The 19,975-nt window shown below is 37.3% G+C and overlaps 1 protein-coding gene across 9 annotated transcripts in view; it reads left to right on the top strand.

The window, feature by feature from the left end:
* Window positions 1-19,975, top strand: part of ANKRD28 (ankyrin repeat domain 28) — a 204,309-nt gene that overhangs the window by 489 nt on the left and 183,845 nt on the right. For 3 of the 9 annotated variants that reach the window (XR_013361277.1, XR_013361278.1, XM_077865241.1), the window contains exons 1-2: window positions 4,994-5,053; window positions 5,462-5,565. The exons of 3 other annotated variants lie outside the window; for them this stretch is intronic. Coding sequence is in view for 4 of the 6 variants with exons in the window: in XM_077865241.1 (XP_077721367.1) it covers window positions 5,519-5,565 (47 nt within the window). In the remaining 2 variants the exon portion in view is untranslated. Of the gene's footprint in view, window positions 1-4,993; window positions 5,054-5,461; window positions 5,566-10,332; window positions 10,441-19,975 lie in introns of those variants that run through there. 3 more of the 9 variants (XM_077865253.1, XM_077865243.1, XM_077865244.1) reach the window with 3 other exon arrangements.

The following is a 19,975-nucleotide window of genomic DNA, read 5'->3' as shown; positions in this document are numbered from 1 at the left end:
CCCGCTGCTGGGCGGGAGCGGTGCTGGCGGCCGTGACCTCAGGTCACGACCTTGCAGCCGGGTGGATTGAGGCGCTCTCTCCCCGGGTTAAAGGCGGTTGCTTCTGCTTCGGGACGAGTTAATTCAACCTGCAAGTTCCCAGACTTGTTTTCTGTTGCTTTCTCGCGCCCCATTTTGGTTACTTTTCTTGACTTTGGAAGAGCTGGTCAGAGAGTACTTGAAGTGCCGAAAAGAGTGCCAGTTGTCTCTTTTGGACTGAAAATAATTGTGTCTAGGAACGAAACCGCAGCTGTATCAGAGTGATTTGTACGTGGAAAGATGGATAACAAGGCTTTCGGGCGATGCAGAGGCTTTCAGAAATTTGAATCCCTTCTTTAAGGAAAGGGAAATCAACGTGTGGAATTTACCGAGTGGCGGTGTTACAGTGCTGAGAATTTATTTTTGCCATTTTTTTTAAAACAGATTTAAAATCTGTTTTAAAAAATCGGGCAGATTTGAGGGGAAAGTAATTGGCATATATTGGGGAAACTATTCTTAAAGCGAATACCCCTTTTGCAAAAACTGGGGAAAAACTTGAGATGTCTTTTTCTTTTTTTTTTTTAAACATCGTCTATTAGTGAATATGGTGCTTTAAATTCTGAATCTTGGTATCATCAATTCTCTCATTTCATGAGTGAATTTTATGTTTGATGTTTAGGCCATTGGCTTGACTTGTTTATCATTAGTTATCAAGAAAGTTTTAGCTGTTAACATCCTCAGGAATGAATTGAAAAACCCTGCTGTTCACTGAAGTTTATACATTGTATTTCAAATGATAGAACCGCATTGTTCAGTATGATAGCCACTAGCTTACATGTGGCAACTTAAATTTTAACAATTAAAATTAAATAAAAAGTTCACTTAGTCTTTTTTTTTTTTTAATTGAGTCTTGTAGCCACATTTCAAGTGCTTGGTAGCCACCTGTTATTGACTATGGTATTAGCACAAATACAGAACATTTATATCAGAAAGTTCTGTGGGACAGGACTGTTAAAAGACAAGTAGAACATAGCTAATTCTTGCTAATTCCTGTATAGTCAACTCACTTTATACTCTTAAAGGTGTAAAACTCAAGATCAAGTCTTTAATCTTTACCAAACTAATGGCACTTTGCGTTTCCAGAAGTCACAGTTGAGGTAATGATTGATTTTTGTTTTGTTTCTAGTCCTGCACATTTGAAAAAGTAACTTTTGCAATTTGGATCATAGTGTGCATTAGGAATTTGGTGAACTTTCTGGAGACTATCCCATTTTATTCACCACCAGGTTTAAACCGAAACAAGATTATGTTTTTCTTGGACATAAAATCCAATTGCACCTTTGCATTTGTGTATTTAGGAATTGCAATTATAAAGCAATTGGGATGCTACTCCAGTTTTATGTAGTACCTATTAATACTCCGGTGGTGATGATCTATAAAATGTCACCTGTAAACTTAAGGATACTTGGGCAAGTTAAGTGGCATGGCTCAGAGGGGGAAGAACATTGAAGCTTACCTCTAAACTACTCATTGACTCGTCTGGTTTCTCTTTTGGAAGACTTTGAGAAATGAATTTGGTTTGCCTATTTCAGAGGGATTAGCTGGTTTAGAAGTTGTCTTGTATGTTGATATTTTATTGGCTATTTGAAATGATAGTAAAAATGAAATGGAATACAAATACTATTTTAATCTTTCCTATCTACGGAAAAAGGACTTCAGCAAGGTGATTTTATTTGGAGGAAAGGAGGAGAAGGATAAAGATGCAGAATTTTAAAGCTAGAAGGTCCTTGATGTAGTATTTAATTCAATCTTCATTTTACAGTTGGGATAAGAAATAGTTCAAGCTACTTTTTTTCTGTTATTGCTATATTCAGATTGTATTTTGTTTTCTTTTAGCTCTGTAAATATAGCCTAATACGTAGAACCTACTAATGGGTAGGAGTCGTTCTTTGTGCACATAAGCATCAGGTGGGTTCTAAGTCATTTAAACATAAAATCAGTGAATAAATAAAGCAATTTGTTTTCATATCCAATAATCTGGGAAGGCAGCTTTCCCCCTTTTTGTGGCAACACCTTAATAAGGGGGTAAGGACAGGATTGAGTTTTCAATTGGAAATAAATCTAATTGCACCTTTGCATTCATGAATTGCAGTTAGGAGTGTAATCGTGATGCTGCTCTGATTTGATATAATATCAGTACTCAGTGTAGTGGTAATAATGTGAAATGTCATCTGTAAACTTGAGGACACTTAGGCAAGGACTCGGACTAGGGCACTACTTTTTGTTAGTAGATGAAAATAATTTTTAATTGTAAATGAAGTGAAAATAATTTGTTTTCTATTTGTAGGACTAGAAACATGAACTTTTCCCTCAAATTTTCCCCCACAATAAAGTGTCTAGACAGCATGGATCTCTGACAAGTGTAGGTTTTATTCCGTAGGTATCACTGTGCAGACTTTTGTCCTTGCATTTAGTGAAAATGTCATATGTGATTACATTTAAATTTTAAAAATTTTATTTATTTTCTAGTTTTATTGAGATATTGACATAGAACATATGTAAGGATAAGGTGTAAGTATAATGATGATTTGATTCATGTATATAATACAAAATGATAATCGCACTAAGGTTAATTGACACTACCAGGGGCACCTGGGTAACTTACTTGTTTGTGTCCGACTCTTGATTTTGGCTCAGGTCTTGATCTCAGGTTTGTGGGATTGAGCCCTGCATTGGGCTCTGTGCTTAGTGCAGAGTCTGCTTGTCCTTCTCCTTCAGCTCCTCCCTCTGCTTACCTGCATGCAGGCACTCTCTGTTTCTAAAATAAATAACTTAAAAAAAAAAAGTTGACACTACCATCCCTCACACAATTACTTTGTGTGTGTGTGTGTGTAGATAACATTTAAAATCTACTTTTTTTTTAACAACTTTGAAGTGTGTGTGTGTGTGTGTGTGTATATATATATATATAAAATTCAGTATTACTAATTATAGGTAGCATGCTGTACATTAGATCCCTGGAACTTATTCGTAGCTGGAAATTTGTAACTTTTGGCCAGTTGCATAATTACATTTTAATTTATCAGCAGTGATTCATAGTATGCTCTAATAAGAAAGAGAAGACTGTTTAGAAAGAGTGTTTAGGATGTGTAAGTAACGAACTCACAACTGGGAAGTGGAATGGCAACTGACAATTGGCTTTAGTATCTAGAAGACAGTAGCGAGTAATGGAGATTGTGGCAGATAGGAGCAGATTTGTTAGTTGCTGCTTAGCTCCAGGATATTGTTGCTGTGCAGGTGTGCCTAGTATTTTTAGAATTCCAGGTTTTTTTTTAGGAAGCTAGAGATCCAGATAGTTATGAGAAATCTCTCTATAAATTGAGAGATTTGGCAAGTTGGGAGTTAAACCATTGATAAAAACTTAAAGCTATAATTTTACAAAGGGTTTGGTAGGGGACCAGTTTGTAATCACAAGTATAGCTCAGCTTCAGAAAACAAACTGCAAAATAAGATTTCTATTTTGGCCTTTTTTTTTTTTTAAGATATTTATTTGAGAGAGAGAGATAGAGAATGCTCATGTGTGAGTTAGGGGGATGCACAGAGGGAGAGTCTCAAGCAGACTCCCCACTGAGCTCTACAAAGGGTTCAGTCTCAGGACCCTGAGCCGAAATCAAGAGTCAGAGAGGCCTACCTGACTGAGCCACCCAGACATTCCAAAATTCCTATCTTAAAAGAACACTTTTCTTTCAGATAGTCAAATGGCCATAAACTTTAAAAAATTGAGATATAAAAAAATTAAGATATAATTTACATACCATAAAAGTAATCTTTTTAAAGTGTACAATTCAAGCCAAAGCAAACTTGAGAAAGAAGAGCAAAGCTAGAGGTATCACAATCCCAGATTTCAAATTATACTACAGAGCTATAATATACTACAGAGCTATAATAATCAAAACAGTATGGTACTGGCACAACAGTAGACATATAGATCAATGGAACAGAATAGAGAGGCCAGTAATAAACACATGTTTATTTGGTCAATTAATGACAAAGGAGGCAAGAATATACAATGGGGAAAAGACCATCTGTTCAGTAAATGGTACTGGAAAAACTAGATTAAGTATACGCAAAAGAGTGAAACTTGACCACTCTCTAACATCATATGCAAAAATAAACTCAATAGATTAAAGACGTAAATGTGAGACCTGAAACTGTAAAACTAGAAGACAACATAGGCGTAGTATATTTTTCTAGATATGTCTCCTTAAGCAAAGGAAACAAAAACAAAAGTAAAATATTGGGATTACCCCAAAATAGAAAGCTTTTGCACAGTGAAGGAAGCCATCAACAAAAAAGACAGTCTACTGAGTAAGAGAAAATATTTTCAAGTGATCTGATAAGGGGTTAGTACCTAAAATATGTGAAGAATTTACACAACTCAGCACTCGGGGGGCTGGGGTTAATAATCTGATTAAAAGATAGGCAGAAGACATTTTCCAAATAAGGCATACAGATGGCTAACAGACACATGAAAAGATGCTCGGTATCACTCATCATCAGGGAAATGCAATAAGAAACAGTGAGATATCACCTAACACCTGTCAGAATGGCTAGAATCAAAAAGAAAAGAAATAAGTGTTGGTGAGGATGTGGAGAAAAAGGAACCCTGGTGTACTGTTGGTGGGAATATAAATTGGTGCAGCCACTGTGGGAAACAGTATATAGGTTCTTCAAAAAATTAAAAATAGGAAAACCATACAATCCAGTAATACTACTGAATGTTTACCCAAAGAAAATGAAAATGCTAATTCAAAAGGGAATATGCACCATTTATTTCAGCAGTATTTACAATAGCTGAGATATTGAAGCAACTATCAGTAGGTGAATAAAGATGTGTCTCTCTTTCTCTCTCTCTCTCTCTCTCTCTCTCTCTCTCTCATTCTCTCGCGCGCACACACACACGCACTGGAATATTCATCAGCCATGAAGAGGACAAGATCTTGCCACTTTTGACAACATGGACATACCTTAGAAGGTATTATGCTAAATAAGTCAACAGAAGACAGATACCGTATGATTTCACTTACATGTGGAATCTAAAGCAACCAACCCCAAAAAGCTGAAACAGTCCCATAAATAACTATTGGTTGCCTGAAGGGAGGGGAGTGGAGGATGGGCAAGGGGATGAAGGAAGGAAGAGGAACAAACTTCCACTTATGGAATGAATAAATCACAGGGATTTTGTTTCAGCATAAGGTATATAGTCAGGAGTATTGTAATAACAGTGTATGATGACAGGTGGTAGCTACACTTGTAATTGTAGCATAATGGATAGAGTTGTTGAATTGCTGTATTGTACACCTGAAATCAGTGTAACATAGTCAGGTATACTTCGTTTTTTTTTTTTTTTTTTTTTTTTTAAAGATTTATTTGTTTATGATAGAGAGAGAGGGGCAGAGACACAGGCAGAGGGAGAAGCAGGCTCCATGCTGGGAGCCTGATGTGGAACTTGATCCCGGGACTCCAGGATCTCGCCCTGGACCAAAGGTAGGCGCTAAACCGCTGAGCCACGCAGGGATCCCCTATACTTCGGTCTTAAAAAAATTCAATAAATAACACCTCCAGAAATGTGTAGTTCAGTAGTTAGTATATTCACAAACTTGTGCAACCATTATAACTATGTAATATAACTATGTAATTCCAAAAACATTTCTATCCTTTCAAAAAGCAATTAGCAGTCACTCCCCATTTTCCCTCTCCCCACCCAGCCCCTGGAAAGTACTAATCTATTCTCTGTCTCTATGAAATTGCCTATTCTGGATATTCACATAAATAGAATTATTCAATATGTGACTTTTTACATCTGACTTCTTTCACTTAGTGTAATATTGTTAAGGTTCATATATTCCTGTAGCATGAATTAATCAGTTGGTCATAAACTTTATATCATGTTTAAGAGTTTCTTTTAAAGAAATTTCTATACTTTTATGCTGTTTCATTGCTTTTTGCAGTGTGCAAATGTATAATCTATTTCTGCCTCTATTTTCTGAGTTTTTTTATTTGTTTATTTTTAAAGATTTTATTTACTCATGAGAGAGAGAGAGAGAGAGAGAGAGAGGGAGGGGCAGAGACACAGGCAGAGGGAGAAGCAGGCTCCATGCAGGGAGTCCAATGTGGGACTTGATCCAGGGACTCTGGGATCACGGCCTGGGCCAAAGGCAGATGCTCAACCGCTGAGCCACCCAAGTGTCCCTCTGAGTTTGTTTTAAAACTGAAGTTTTAGACTTTGCATTAGTTCTAGAGGATAGTTTTTACATTTGGGTCATTTTTGTATAGGAGCTGCCTTTGTGTTCTCTTCTGGGGTCATTGGGTAAGGATTCTTGATATGTTGAATAATATTTTTTTTTTTTTTTTGAACAGGGTTAGCGTATATCAACAAGTAGCTATTGAATAGGTGACAATAATTTGACTATTTTGGATAGTTAGTAAGCTCTCACTTGATTAAGTGTCCAGTAAGGATAGAGTGTTATTTGACTTTTCAGGAGAAAAATAGATGATCCTTGAAAAACCTTAAAATTAGGGACACAGAATATGTGAAATATATATATGAAATGCCTGAAAAACACTTATGCTCAGATATTCAGTTACTGTATATTGAGTCCCCTTGCTTTGTGCTGTAGACTGTGGGCACACCTCATTGGTGTGTGTAGTTGGAAAGGTTGGGAGATTAGCAAAATTAACAGTGACTACATTTTGAAGTACTTTAAATATAAGGCTTAGAAGTTTGGACTTGATTGGAAGGTGTTGGGAAGTTGTCATAGGTGGGCTTTCTTAATCTAGGGTCTGTGAAGGGCTTTCTGAAGGAAAGTGCATACATGTGTACTTAAGAGGCCTCATAATTTCTACTAGGTCCTCTGACAAGTCCATGATACTTAAAAGTTAAATAACCACTACATTATAGTTTTAGAAGAGTGAATTACAGAGGACAAACAGGAACACCTGAGACCAGTTAGGTGGCTACTGCTATAATTCAGAACATATGTAAAACATTTTAGTGCAAGCCAAGTACATTAAGTACTAAGAAGTTTGAATGGGAATGAGTACATCTCTAAAGGATCCACAAAGCTATATTAATGGCTCACTTAAGTGTAAAACTAAGAGTGTCATATCTACTGACAGTTGACAGTTTTTTTTTTTTGTTGCATAGTCCCAGTAGGGTAAATTATTATTATTATTTTTTAAGATTTTATTTATTTATTCATGAGAGACACAAAGGGAGAGAGAGGCAGAGACACAGGCAGAGGGAGAAGCAGGCTCCATGCAGGGAGCCTGACGCGGGACTTGATCCTGGGACTCCAGGATCAGCCCGGGGCCGGAGGCAGGCTCTAAACTGCTGAGCCACCCAGGGATCCCCGCAGTAGGGTAAATTAAATATGAGAATACAATTAAACATTGATAATTCAAGTAGTTAGATTTGGTTTATATTAGGTTTTCCAGCATTTTATCTTATTTCCTTTTTATTTTTCATTCTAATGTAAAATTTATATTCAGTGAATGCACCTCCTGTGGGTTGAAGTGAGATACTCCTGGAGAAAGTTTTGTGCCTGGAGAGAATAGTTTAGGGTTAAGTCTTTTTGTTCTGGACAATGTATTCTGTGGATAATTTACATTAAACATACACAGTGATAATCATAGAATTATACAGTACTTCTCATTCAAAGCAAAAATTAATGAAATATTCAGTTACTAAACCAGTAATGTTTTAAAGTGTAACAGTACATTGTACATAATGATTAAAGTTCTCAAGGACTTCAAGTTTAATTTCTACTCCTACTCTCCAGTCCCAGTTCTTAGTTAAGTGATTCATCCACCTTCTTTATGTGATACTGATTTTTTTAAAAAGGATTCTTCTGTGTGTATACTGATTGGCATGCAAAACTAAGTCTGAATAGAATTACTCCCACAACTTTAGTGGAAAGTTCACTTTTGCCTAGTAAATTTAAATTCAAATTCTTAATTGGTGATGGTTTTCTTATTTATTATAGACTTAAAGGTATGTCTTTTCTACTCTTAAGGATTGAAGGCCACAGATAATATTAAAACATACAGCATGGGACAGTTAAAATACTTAAGGAAAATCAGGAAGCAGTTGCTTATGAAACATATACTTGTTCCAGAGCCTAGAGTGAGAGTTATTATGATGCAGTACTACATTTAACTTTATTTCTTGTTACCTAAGGTACCAACCCCCCACCCCCCAACTTTGTATCTTGTAATAGGAAGTATAAATTAGTCTGGAGAGGCAACCTTTTCTCTTGTATAAGTTTCTGGATTAAAAAGTTTGATAGCTGTTTCTTTTTTAAAGAGCTTTGCTGTGATCTAATTAACAGACCAATTTAAGTTATACAGTTCAATGGTTTTTAGTATATTCATAGAGATGTATGAGTGTCACCTCAATCAATTTTAGATCATTTTATCATGGTGAAAAGAAACCTCTTACCCCTAAACTATCATTCCCCCAAACCCTCATCATTCCTAGCCCTAAACAACTACTAATTTATTTTGTTTCTATTTATTTGCCTGTTTTATGCAGTATGTTTGCAAGGCTCATTTGTACTATAGTGTGTATCAATATTTTTATTGCTGAATAATATTACATTGTATCATACCACATTTTATCTGTTCATTCAACAGTTTATAGGCATTTGGATTATTTTGACTTTTTGGCTACTCTGAATAATGCTGCTATGAACATTTGTGTAAAAGTTTTTGTGTGGACATAAGTTTTCATTTCTCTTGGGTACTTAGGAGTGGACTAGTTGGGTTATATGGAAACTCTTTATTTAGCCTTATAAGGAACTGCCAGTCAGTTTTCCAGAGTGGCTCTATTATTTCCAGAGTGGCTCTATTATTTTACTTCCCCACTGGCGGTACATGAAGGTTCCAGTTTCTCCACATCCTCAGTAACACTCTCTTTTTTTTCATTGTTGTCATCCTGGTGTGTGTAAAGTGGTATCTCCTTGTGCTTTTGATTTGCATTTCCCTAATGACTAATAGTGTTCAGCCTCTTTTTATCAGATCCTTTGCCTATTTTTTAAATTGGGCTCTTTGTCTTTTCATTATTGGGTTGTAGTGCTTTATATATTTTAAATGCCAGTCTCTTAGAAGATACATGATTTGCAAAAAATGTATTCCATTCTGTAGGTTGTCTTTCTACCTTTTTTTTTTTTTTTTAAGATTTTATTTATTCATGAGGAGGGGTGTGGGGGGAGAAGCAGGCTCCATGCAGGAAGCCCAATGTGGGACTCTATCCCGGGATTCCAGGATCACGCGCTGGGCCGAAGGCAGGCGCTAAGGCAGGCGCTAAACCGGCTGAGGCACTCAGGGATCCCCCCTACCTTCTTGTTAGTATTCTTTGAAGGACAAAACTTTTAATTATGGAGTCCAATTTGTCAGTGATTCATAGGATTTTGACTAGGGGGGCTAGGTGGATAGGACATGCAAGAAGAGGAGTTGACTTGAGAATGAGATGAATTCAGTTTTGGAAATATTGAGGTCCCAGTGGGACAGTTAATTGGAAAAATTATTACAGGAGGCAGTTAAATGAGAGGCTGGGCTTAGAGAAATGTGTTTTTCATGGTAATTGAGGTGAATGAGGTCATTTAATGAGATAAGTTCTTGGCCAAGGAGAATATAATGGAGAATATGGAATGGGTAGAGGAAAGGAAGCATGAGAAACTACCAGAGTTAAGAAAAAAGCATGGGGAGACTACTATCACAGGCCAGTAGACTGAAGAATTTCCCAAGTTCTACCTATACTGTGCTCTTCTAGACACAAAGGCTCAAGTTTTTCATCACCTTTTAGCTTTCTTTTTATCCAGCACACTGTTAAAAACTTTCTGTGGAAATGTTTTTCCTTGCCCCAATTTCTTTATTTTCTAAGCCAATAATTCCTAAGTTGGGCATACATTGAAATCAGTTGGCCAGCTTTAATACAGGATTTTGGGGTCCTATTAGATATGCTGAATGAGGATTACCTGGGGTAGTGTCCCAGAATCTGTATTTGAAAACCTCGTAAGGTAAAGAGTGGTTTGCTCTTTACCAAGCTTGTTTACTTTTTTTCTTGGATCCCAACTAACTTATTTTCCAGCCCCTCTTGCATTTGGGGATGGCCCATATGATTGAGATCTGGCTATAGGAAATTAAGCAGAAGTGTTGAGTGTTTCTTCAGCCCTGGCAAATACAAACCTTCCTTGAACAATCCTTTCTTCTCTCTTCTCCTCTCTCCTGCTGGCTGGGTGTTGTCTGCCAAAGCAACTTTGGAAATGATGGGTCCAAGAGAGCTGAACTTCTGTCAGCCTGGGTCATCTCCAGCCTCTTCATGCCCACAGCTGATCATTAACATGGATTTTTGGACTTCATGTAAGCATGAAATAAAAATAAACTATTATGTCACACTTTGGGATATATCTATTATAACATCCATTGTTACTTTAATCCACATAGCTCCTTAGCTTATTGTCCAAATTCTGTTTTGGGATCATCCATTGCCTGTGGTTTCTACTATTTTATATTTTAAAACTCATTTATATGGTAAGTTAGTCTTCAGCTGTTAACTTCCAGACCTTATACCTAAATAATGTGTTTTCTTTGTAAAAATTTTCATGGAAATGATTATAATTAACATCTTGATTATTTTATTATATAACACTTATGTGCCTGCTACCTGCTGGTCCTCAATACTAGGGGTATACCTGTGTATAAAACATGATCACTGCCTTCTAGTGTGGGATAAGATGGAATTAGATAAGGGCAGTTATCTTATGTGTGCTTTGAGAGCATCAAGGGAGAAATGGCTGATTGAACCCAATGGTGGAATTGGGGGGGGGTCCTTGAAATTTATTTTATTTTATTTTATTTTTGAAGTTTATTTTAATGGGATTTTATTTACCCATGTTCCTTTTATAATTTTGTTTTCTTTCCTCCTCGATGTATAAGAGCCATACATAGTCTCTATAAAATATTTTTAGAGGAGCAAAAAGTACAAGTGCATTTCTTGTAGATTTGTGTACATGTGGGTATTTTGTTTGAGTGTATATTTTTTCTTAATCTCTACTACCAAGAAAGAATAGAATGCTTTATTTAGAAGAATTTGCAGATCTTAGTCCTAATGCAGATTATATTGTTAAACATTTACTTTCATTAAAGTCTTTTGTTGTTTGTTTTGTTTTTAAATAAGTATTACATGTTCTCTTTTTTTCCTTTCGAGGGAATTTTCTGATTAGAAATGGTGAAAGGCAGAATGGACCTGCCTACTATTAGTATTGTATTCTTACTAGTGTAAATTAGGAAAAAGTCAGATAATTCAAACAGGACTTTGAAAGACTGTGTGTGTGTGTGTGTGTGTGTGTGTATGTGTTAATAGGTAAACAATAGTCTTCTATATTGACTAGTTCTCTGAATGGTGAGAGGCTTCCTCCACTTTTTTTTTTTTTTCCTCCTCCACTTTTTAAAAGCTTACAGGCTGGTCAGTGTGTAGTTCCAGAGTGTCACATCGGGTCTTGCCAAGAGTGAGGAGAGTGTCCCTAGGAGAACTAAAGACAGCTAGGCAAGCGATAACCACATCCTGAAGGAAAGGAGTTGAATTTGATGGTTGAAAACAGCTGGCTTTCAAGGGATGTAAAAGCAAACTGCAGCATCAGGAGTGAGCAGTGGAGTTGAAACCAGGTGAATAGGTCAGATTAGCAAGTGTAGTGTTTGTCAGGTAGATGCAGTAAGTAGCCTAATCCAGGATATAGGCAGGTAGTTAGAAACTAGCGTGTCTTTGAGGGCTTGAATGATTTGTATAGAGAACATATCTGGAATCAAGAGACTTTAGGGATGCCTGGGTGGGTCAGCTGTTGAGCATCTGCCTTCAGCTCAGGGTGTGATCCCAGTCTGGGGATCCAGGGGATCGAGTCCAGCATCGGGCTCCCTGCGAGGAGCCTGCTTCTTCCTCTGTCTATGTCTCTGCCTCTCTCTGTGTCTCTTATGAATAAATAAATAAAATCTTAAAAGAAGAGAGAGACTTGAATAGATGAGGTCAAGGGGCTGTAACCTTTCAGACCTTCTCATTTGACACCATAGCAGGGACAGTGAGAAGGAACCTGGTTGGAATATTTCCCATTTTATAAACTAGTTAAGAAGTGTAAATGAAATACAGTATAGATGTACTATAGAAAGGTTTTGGAAGATTTTGTATATGTTAATCCAACTCATTTAACAATGAACAACTTCTCTATTTTAATGAAAGACAATAAATTGTTTTAAATATAGTCTATTAGTAAAACAAGTTATTCTTCTTTTACTATAAAGCTGAATTTCTACATAACACCTTAAGTTTAGATAACTGCTTAACTATTATAGATGGTCAGTAACACGGATTATTTTGGATGTCTTGGTGCAATATTGGTTTTAGAAGCTCTTATGTTTTGGCTATGGAATTAATGCTTTTGAAATGTCACTAATTGCCTTGTTTGTATTTTCTTTTCCTTATATAGCAATTTCTAGCTTCTAAGACTTCTCTTGGACTATAAGATTCTATTATGAAATCACATGAACTTTTACCTACTCACTTTGTAGTTTCTTCAGCATCTTGGAGCTACAGTTTATTTTTTATTTTTAAAGATTTTATTGATTTATTTATGAGAGAGAGAGAGAGAGAGAGAGAGAGAGGCAGAGACAGGCAGAGGGAGAAGCAGGCTCCATGCAGGGAGCCTGACGTGGGACTTGATCTTGGGTCTCCAGGATCACCCCCTGGGTCGAAGGTGGCACTAAACCGCTGAGCCACCCGGGCTGCCCGGAGCTACAGTTTTGAACATGAAATTTTTCTCTGACCACAGCTTCTTTCATTGCTAGTTCTCCCGCTTTCTCACCCACAGTGAACCTGAGCTTTGCTGTATTGGAACCAACTTTACGTAGTCTGCTAGGTCCAATTTGGCCACAAACTGGCCTCTTGAGAAGCCTTGACCTTCCGATTTGAGCATTACTGGTTAGGGTGGTATTTTGTGAAGCACGGGACAACTTTTACTACTGGTGTTTTTCTTGAGATTTTTTTTGTGGGTGACCTATCACTAGATGTTGACTGATACTTCCTTGCCTCCAGTCCAGATCCTGAGTAGAACTCGGTATTTAAGCTTTCATTTCTGCTTTTCCACCTAGCTATCTGCTTTCTTTTAGTGCTTTGATCCAACCTCTTGAGCCTCTGCTCCTGTCTTACACAATCTCTTCCCCTTCTTCTCAATCTTCTGCCTTTTGCTACTTGTCCATTTTCCCACTCTCACACGCTTCTCAGACTGGACCCTTTTTCTCCTCAGCAAGCCTGGTTATTTTAGTGGGAACTTTCCCCTGCAAGTCCTTCCCTTAGCGCTCTCATGTCAGTCTTATATCCTTTCCTCTCTGCTCTCTACTCTTATCTTTAGCCCTGACACTACCCTTTAAGCTTATAGCTCCAGACTTTTCTGCAGTTTTGTCAGGCAAGAGAAGCAAATGACTCAAAGAAAAATCTTAAGTAAATAAGAGTGGATATCACCATATATGAATATGGCAAACAGTTACGATAATCTTAATTGAATGTCTGAAATGGTAGAGCATGTGTTTATATTTTATTTATGTATTCATGGGAGACACAGAGAAGCAGAGACATAGGCAGAGGGAGAAGCAGGCTCCCTGTGGGGAGCCTGATGTGGAACTTGATCCCTTGGACCCAGGGGTCATGCCCTGAGCCAAAGGCAGAAGCTCAACCACTGAGCCACCCAGGCCTCCCAAGTATGTGCTTGTAATTGTGGCTCATTGATTGATCACCTTTGTGACTTTGGGCCAGTTACTTCACTTAAGTTTGAGTTTTCTCATAAAGGGAAATAATAGTGTCTATCTCACAGATTTGATGAATTAAATGAGTGTATAAAACCTCTGATACATAGTTAGCCCTAGTTAAATGATAGCTATTATTGTACTGAAAATGACTGGCTTGAGAGATCTCGGCAGCTACTAAATCTACCACTGTTTTACTGTGTGATCTTGGACAAAGAAACTAAATCTGAGCCTGAGGTTGGTTGGTTGGTTTTAACATTTTTTTTTTTTTTTTTTTTTTTATGATAGTCACACAGAGAGAGAGAGAGAGGCAGAGACACAGGCAGAGGGAGAAGCAGGCTCCATGCACCGGGAGCCCGACGTGGGATTCGATCCCGGGTCTCCAGGATCGTGCCCTGGGCCAAAGGCAGGCGCTAAACCGCTGCGCCACCCAGGGATCCCCGGTTTTAACATCTTTTTAAAGATATAATTAACATAGCACAAAATATACCCATTTAAAATAAACAAAGGAGTTTCTTTTTTTAAAGTAAATTCAGAGTTACGCAGCAATCATTACAGTCTAATTTTTTTTTTTAACATTTTTGTCACTGAGAAAGAAGTCCCATATCCAACAGTCACCTCATTCCTCCTAAATCCAACTCCCCCAGCCTGCCTTTCCCTCAGCCTTAGGCAACCACTAATCTGCATTTGCTTATTGTGGACACTTCATATAAATGGAATCATAAAATATGTAATCTCTTATGACTGGCTTCTTTGACTTACAGGGCTTCTTCAGAGGTTCATTTATTCTGTAGTAGGTATCAGAACTTCATTTCTTTTTATTGCTATATTGGGTTATTTCCACTTTCTGAATAAAATAAAATGGGCATAGAGCTATCTTCATTGAATTGTGAGAATGTTGATAAAGTGCCTATTATGTAGTAGCTGTTCAATAAATGATCACTCACTCAAACAGTTTAAACTCCTATATTCCCTTGACTTTCTCAGTCAACCTATAGATTACTTCTACAATATTTATTCTCCTGTTTCAGCTCTGGGACCACTGGAAAGTGGTGAAGGAAGTAATGAAACCAAGTTGAATATACTTCAGTTTTTTGATGTCTAACTTCACTTGCACCCTCAAGGCTACTTAATCCTTATCATTCCTCTTCTGTATCTATTAATCTTTAATTTCTGCCTTCTCTATTTTAACAGGTAGTTGTATCTCCTAATTGACTGAAAAAGAGAAGTCTACCTACCCATTAAGCTTTCTTATTGATCTCCTTCCTTATTGCAGATAATTTATTTCTATACTTTGCTTTTTTCCTTGATCTTATTTTATTTTGATTGAGAGAAATGAAGATATATATTCATATATATATGAATATATATATAAAATATATATATGTATATTTTTAAAGATTTTATTTATTTACTCATGAGAGACAGAGACACAGGCAGAGGGAGAAACAGGCTCCATGCAGGGAGCCCGACGCGGACTTGATCCCAGGTCTCCAGGATCACGCCCTGGGCTGAAGGCAGCACTAAACCGCTGAGCCACCGGGGCTGCCCGAGAAAGAATATATATTTTCTTAGAGCATTTTCTGCTGTAATCCTAATCATAGTTTCATCTGAGATTTAGATGTATTTCTTATTTTTATTTTCTCATATTTTTGCTTTTCTATTCCTGCTCTCACACATTGTTATATATTGGTGTCTGGATGGACACTACTTATTAATCAAGATTCTAATACTCAGAGTGGGCAAAACCAGGTAAGCAACACCCCCTGTAGGACTCAACCTTAACAAGGCTTATTTCGGTTTGGGTATGCATATATTACAATATAACTTTTAAAATATTGCTTACTTTAGTGTAAAGTAGTAAATCAAGTTCATTTGAGTTGAAATTTTTTCATTAGAGTAGAAAAAACATTTTCTTTTTTGTTGTGTTATGTTAAGGCTAAGCATATGTAATATTAAAAAAAAGTATCCTTTTATTATTATTCCTGGAGACAGAAATCTGATTCACCCTTCAGGTAGTCTTCTCTCTGAACTAAATTGATTCTAAAATATGCTAAATATTCTAAAATATATATTTTTTAATTCCTGCAAATGTTTTTATTTTAAACTCTTAGATGAAATTAGCCACGCTATGCTACTCCACAGAAAGTAAACCTATGCATCTACACTCATAGAAAGAGTCTCTTCCTGGGCCGGGGGGTGGGGGGGTGGCAGGCGGGTGGGAGACGGGAGACTGTCTACAAAGGACAGTGTACAGTGAGTGACAGGAGGGGGCACCAGACAAAGTATCCTGCCCTTGTGTTTGTAAACATGATTAGATTCTCATAAATCACTGCACATGCAGAAACATTTGTCAGAAATGAGTATACGTCTACGTGTTTTTACAGCATCACCCTGATGACCCAAGTGTGAGCAAGTTCCACTCTCACTATGTGCCTGACCACTGGTGTTTAACAGCACATAACCCTTCTGGGAGCAGGAGGTCAGAAAACTAAAGTCAGTTGGTGATGCTCCCTTAGTGGAGCCGACAGGAGAGGCCCACATCACTGTACGTGAACGAGCAGCACAAAAAGCTTACATTCCTGTGTCCATCCCGTCAGAAGATCTTTCTTTTTATTCAGTTCAGTTCTCTCCAGCTATAATTCAGTCATTTTTTTTTAAACATTTTATTTATTTATTTATAGAGACACAGAGAGAGAGAGAGAGGCAGAGACACAGGCAGAGGGAGAAGCAGGCTCCATGCAGGGAGCCCGACGTGGGACTCGATCCCAGATCTCTGGGATCACGCCCTGGGCTGGAGGCGGCGCTAAGCCCGCTGAGCCACCAGGGCTGCCCTATAATTCAGTCACTTTCCATTGCTTTGTCTACAGTAAGGATCCTGTATAGTTGATCAACCTTTCAACTTGGATTCAGGGAGCTAGTACTTGATTAGAGCAGTGGTGCCTTCTTTTCTTTAATGGTTTATTAAGGTATAATTTACATACCATAAAATTTATCTGTTTTAAGAGCACACTTCAATTATTTTAGTAAATTTAAAGGGTTTGGCTCCCAGCAGCACCACCCTCCGGTTTTAGAAGATTTGTCACCTAAAAAGATACCTATTTTGGAAAACCTCAGTTCTCCTCCTATGTGTTGCTCTCTTATTGTCACATTACTACCATACTCATCACACTTCTACACCAGATGGGTATCCTACAATTCAATTCAATTATGACATGTTGACCATAGGTTAAGGGCTTAGTCCTATGAGAATGCCCCCTCCCCCCCTTCTCTGTAGATGCTAGTTGCAAGTCCAGGTGCTTCTGACTGGCTGTAAATCAGAAGTTCCCAAATAATTTGCTAGAATGGCTCACAGAACTCAAACATTTTATTAACTGTATTACTAGTTTAGTACAAAAGGATGTAACTAGGGAACAGCCAGATGGACGAGATGCATAGGGCAGGGTATGGAGCCTTCATGTCTCAGGGTGTGCCACTTTCCCCAAATCTTCCTGTCTTTACCAACATAGAAGCTTTCTGAACCCCATTCTTTTGGGTTTCTGTGGAGGTTTCATTACATGGGCACAACTGATTAAATCATTGGTCATTGGTGGTTGAACTCAATTTCCAGACCCTGAAGTCAAGAGTAGGGGTGGGGATGGGGGTGGGACTGAACGTTACAACTGTCTAATCACCTTGGATGGTTAACTTTGGGTGGGGTCCCAAAAGTTAGCTCATTAACTTAACAAAAGACACTTAATGGCTCAGTTCCTAAGAAGTTCTAAGGATTTTAGGAGCTCTGTGCCAGAAAAGGAGAATGAAGATGAAATATATATATATATATATATTTTTTTTAAATGTTTTTTTATTTATTCATGAAAGACACAGAGAGAGAGAGAGAGAGAGGCAGAGACATAGAGGGAGAAGCAGGCTCCATGCAGGGAGCCCCTTGCCGGTCTCGGTGCTGAGACTCTGGGATCACGCCCCGAGCTGAAGGCAGACACTCAACCATGAGTCACCCAGGTGTCCCCAAATATATATTTCTTATTAAAAATCACAATATCTCAATACCTCATGCCCATTTTGCAGTCACTTCTCATTTGCTCCAGGTGATAATAGTCTGTTTCCATGATGTGGCTTTTAGACCTTTTATGTAAACAGAATTGTATGATCATTTTGTCTGGCATCTTTCATTTTGAGGTTCATCCATGTTGTAGCATGTATATTCTTTATTGCTCAGTAGTAATTCATTGTATGGCTATACTACAATATTTTGTTTATCCAATTACCAGTTAGAAATTTGAATTGTTTTCAATTTCTGGCTATTATGAATAAAGTTGCAATGAATATTCATATATAAATCTTTGTATAGACATATGTTTCCATTTTTGGGGAAGATTTATAGAAGTGGAATTGTGGGTCATATTGTAAAGTTTATGTTTAATGTTTTAAGAAGAGTCAAACTGTATAATCCCTATTGCATATTGCTGGATTTGGCTTGCTAATATTTTGTTGAGAGTTTTTATATCTTTATTCGTTGATATGAGGATAATGTTGGCTTCATAAAATGAATTAAGAAGTGTTCTCTATTTTTTAGAAGAGTGTGAAGGATTAGTATTGTTTCTTTAAATATTTGATAGAATTGAGCTGTGAAGCTATGTAGGCAAGGACTTTTCTTTGTGGTAAGCTTTTAAATTGCTAATTCAGTGTTTTCACTTGTTATAGGTCTATTCAAATTTTTAATTTTCTTTTGAGTTTTAGTAATTGTGTCTTTTAAGGAATTTGTTCATTTAATCTGATTTGTTGGCATAAAGATGTTCACAGTATTCCTTTATAAAACTTTTAATTTCTCTGAGGTTGATAGTGATGTACCCCTTTTCATTTCCAATTTTGGAAATTTGTCTTCATTCTTTTTTTCCCTCAAAGACCATTTTGTTGGTCTTTTCAAAGAACCAAGTTTTAGTTTTGATTTTTCCCTATTTTTCTTTTTTTAATGGTATTGATTCCCCTCTAATATTTATAACTTATTTCCTTCTGCTTGCTTTGGGTTTAGTGTTCCTTTTTTTAACTTCTTAAGATAGAAGCTTACTCAAGGTCTTTCTTATATTGCTGCATGCAACCATAAATTTCCCTTTAAGCACTGTGTTAACTATCCTCTAAGTTTTGATGTGTTTTATTTTTGTTTTCATTCAGTTTAGAATATATTCTAAGTTCTCTTGATATTTTGTCTTTGACCTATAGGTTATTTAGAAGTGTCTTTAATAACCAGACATTTGTGGATTTCCCAATTTTTAAAAAATTTAATTCCATTGTTATTGAGGAACATTTCTTGTATTCTTTGTATCATATCTGTCATTTCATTTTTCTTTTTTTCTCCACATTAAAAACATTTTTTTTTAATGCATTTGAGAGAAAGAGAACCTGCGAGAGCAGAGCAGGGGGAAGTCAGAAAGAGAGGGAGAAGCAGACTCCCGGTTGAGCAGGGTACCTGATACAGAGCTCCATCCTGGGACTCCAGGATCGTGACCTGAGCCCAAGGCAGATGCTTAACAACTGAGCCACCCAGGAGCATTTTTTAAAAAAGATTCTACTTATTCATATGAGAGAGAGAAAGAGAGAGAACATGAGCAGGAGGAAGGGCAGAGGGAGAGGGAGAGGCAAACTCCCTGTTGGGCATAGAGCCTGATATGGGATCCCAGGTCCAGTGATCATAACCTGAGCCAAAGTCAGGTGCTTAACTGACTGAGCTACCCATGCACCCCTTCCCTGCATTTTTATAACAATTTAGCTTAAGAAATTCAGCATTGTTTTTTGAATTATTATCCGTACCAGAATGAGTAAGATATATACTTTTATTTAAAAAAATTTTATTATTGAAGCATAGTTGACATATAGTGTTTTATTAGTTTCAGATACACAGCATTGTGACTTAAGAGTTCTATACATAACTCCAGGCTTACCATGTGTGGTGTGGCCACCCATCTGTCACCATACAACATTATTCCAGTGTTACTGACTATATTCCCTGTACTGTATTTTTCTCATCTTTGTGACTTCTTTTATAACTAGAAGTTGGTAGCTCTTAATCCTCTTTGCCAATTTTGCCCATCCCCCCCATTCCCTTCAC

Source organism: Canis aureus, chromosome 22 (assembly GCF_053574225.1).
Source record: "Canis aureus isolate CA01 chromosome 22, VMU_Caureus_v.1.0, whole genome shotgun sequence".
NCBI classification, from domain to species: Eukaryota; Metazoa; Chordata; class Mammalia; order Carnivora; family Canidae; genus Canis; species Canis aureus.
The sequence above is the reverse complement of the archived record's forward strand: the minus strand, read 5'-3'. Positions and strand labels throughout refer to the sequence as shown.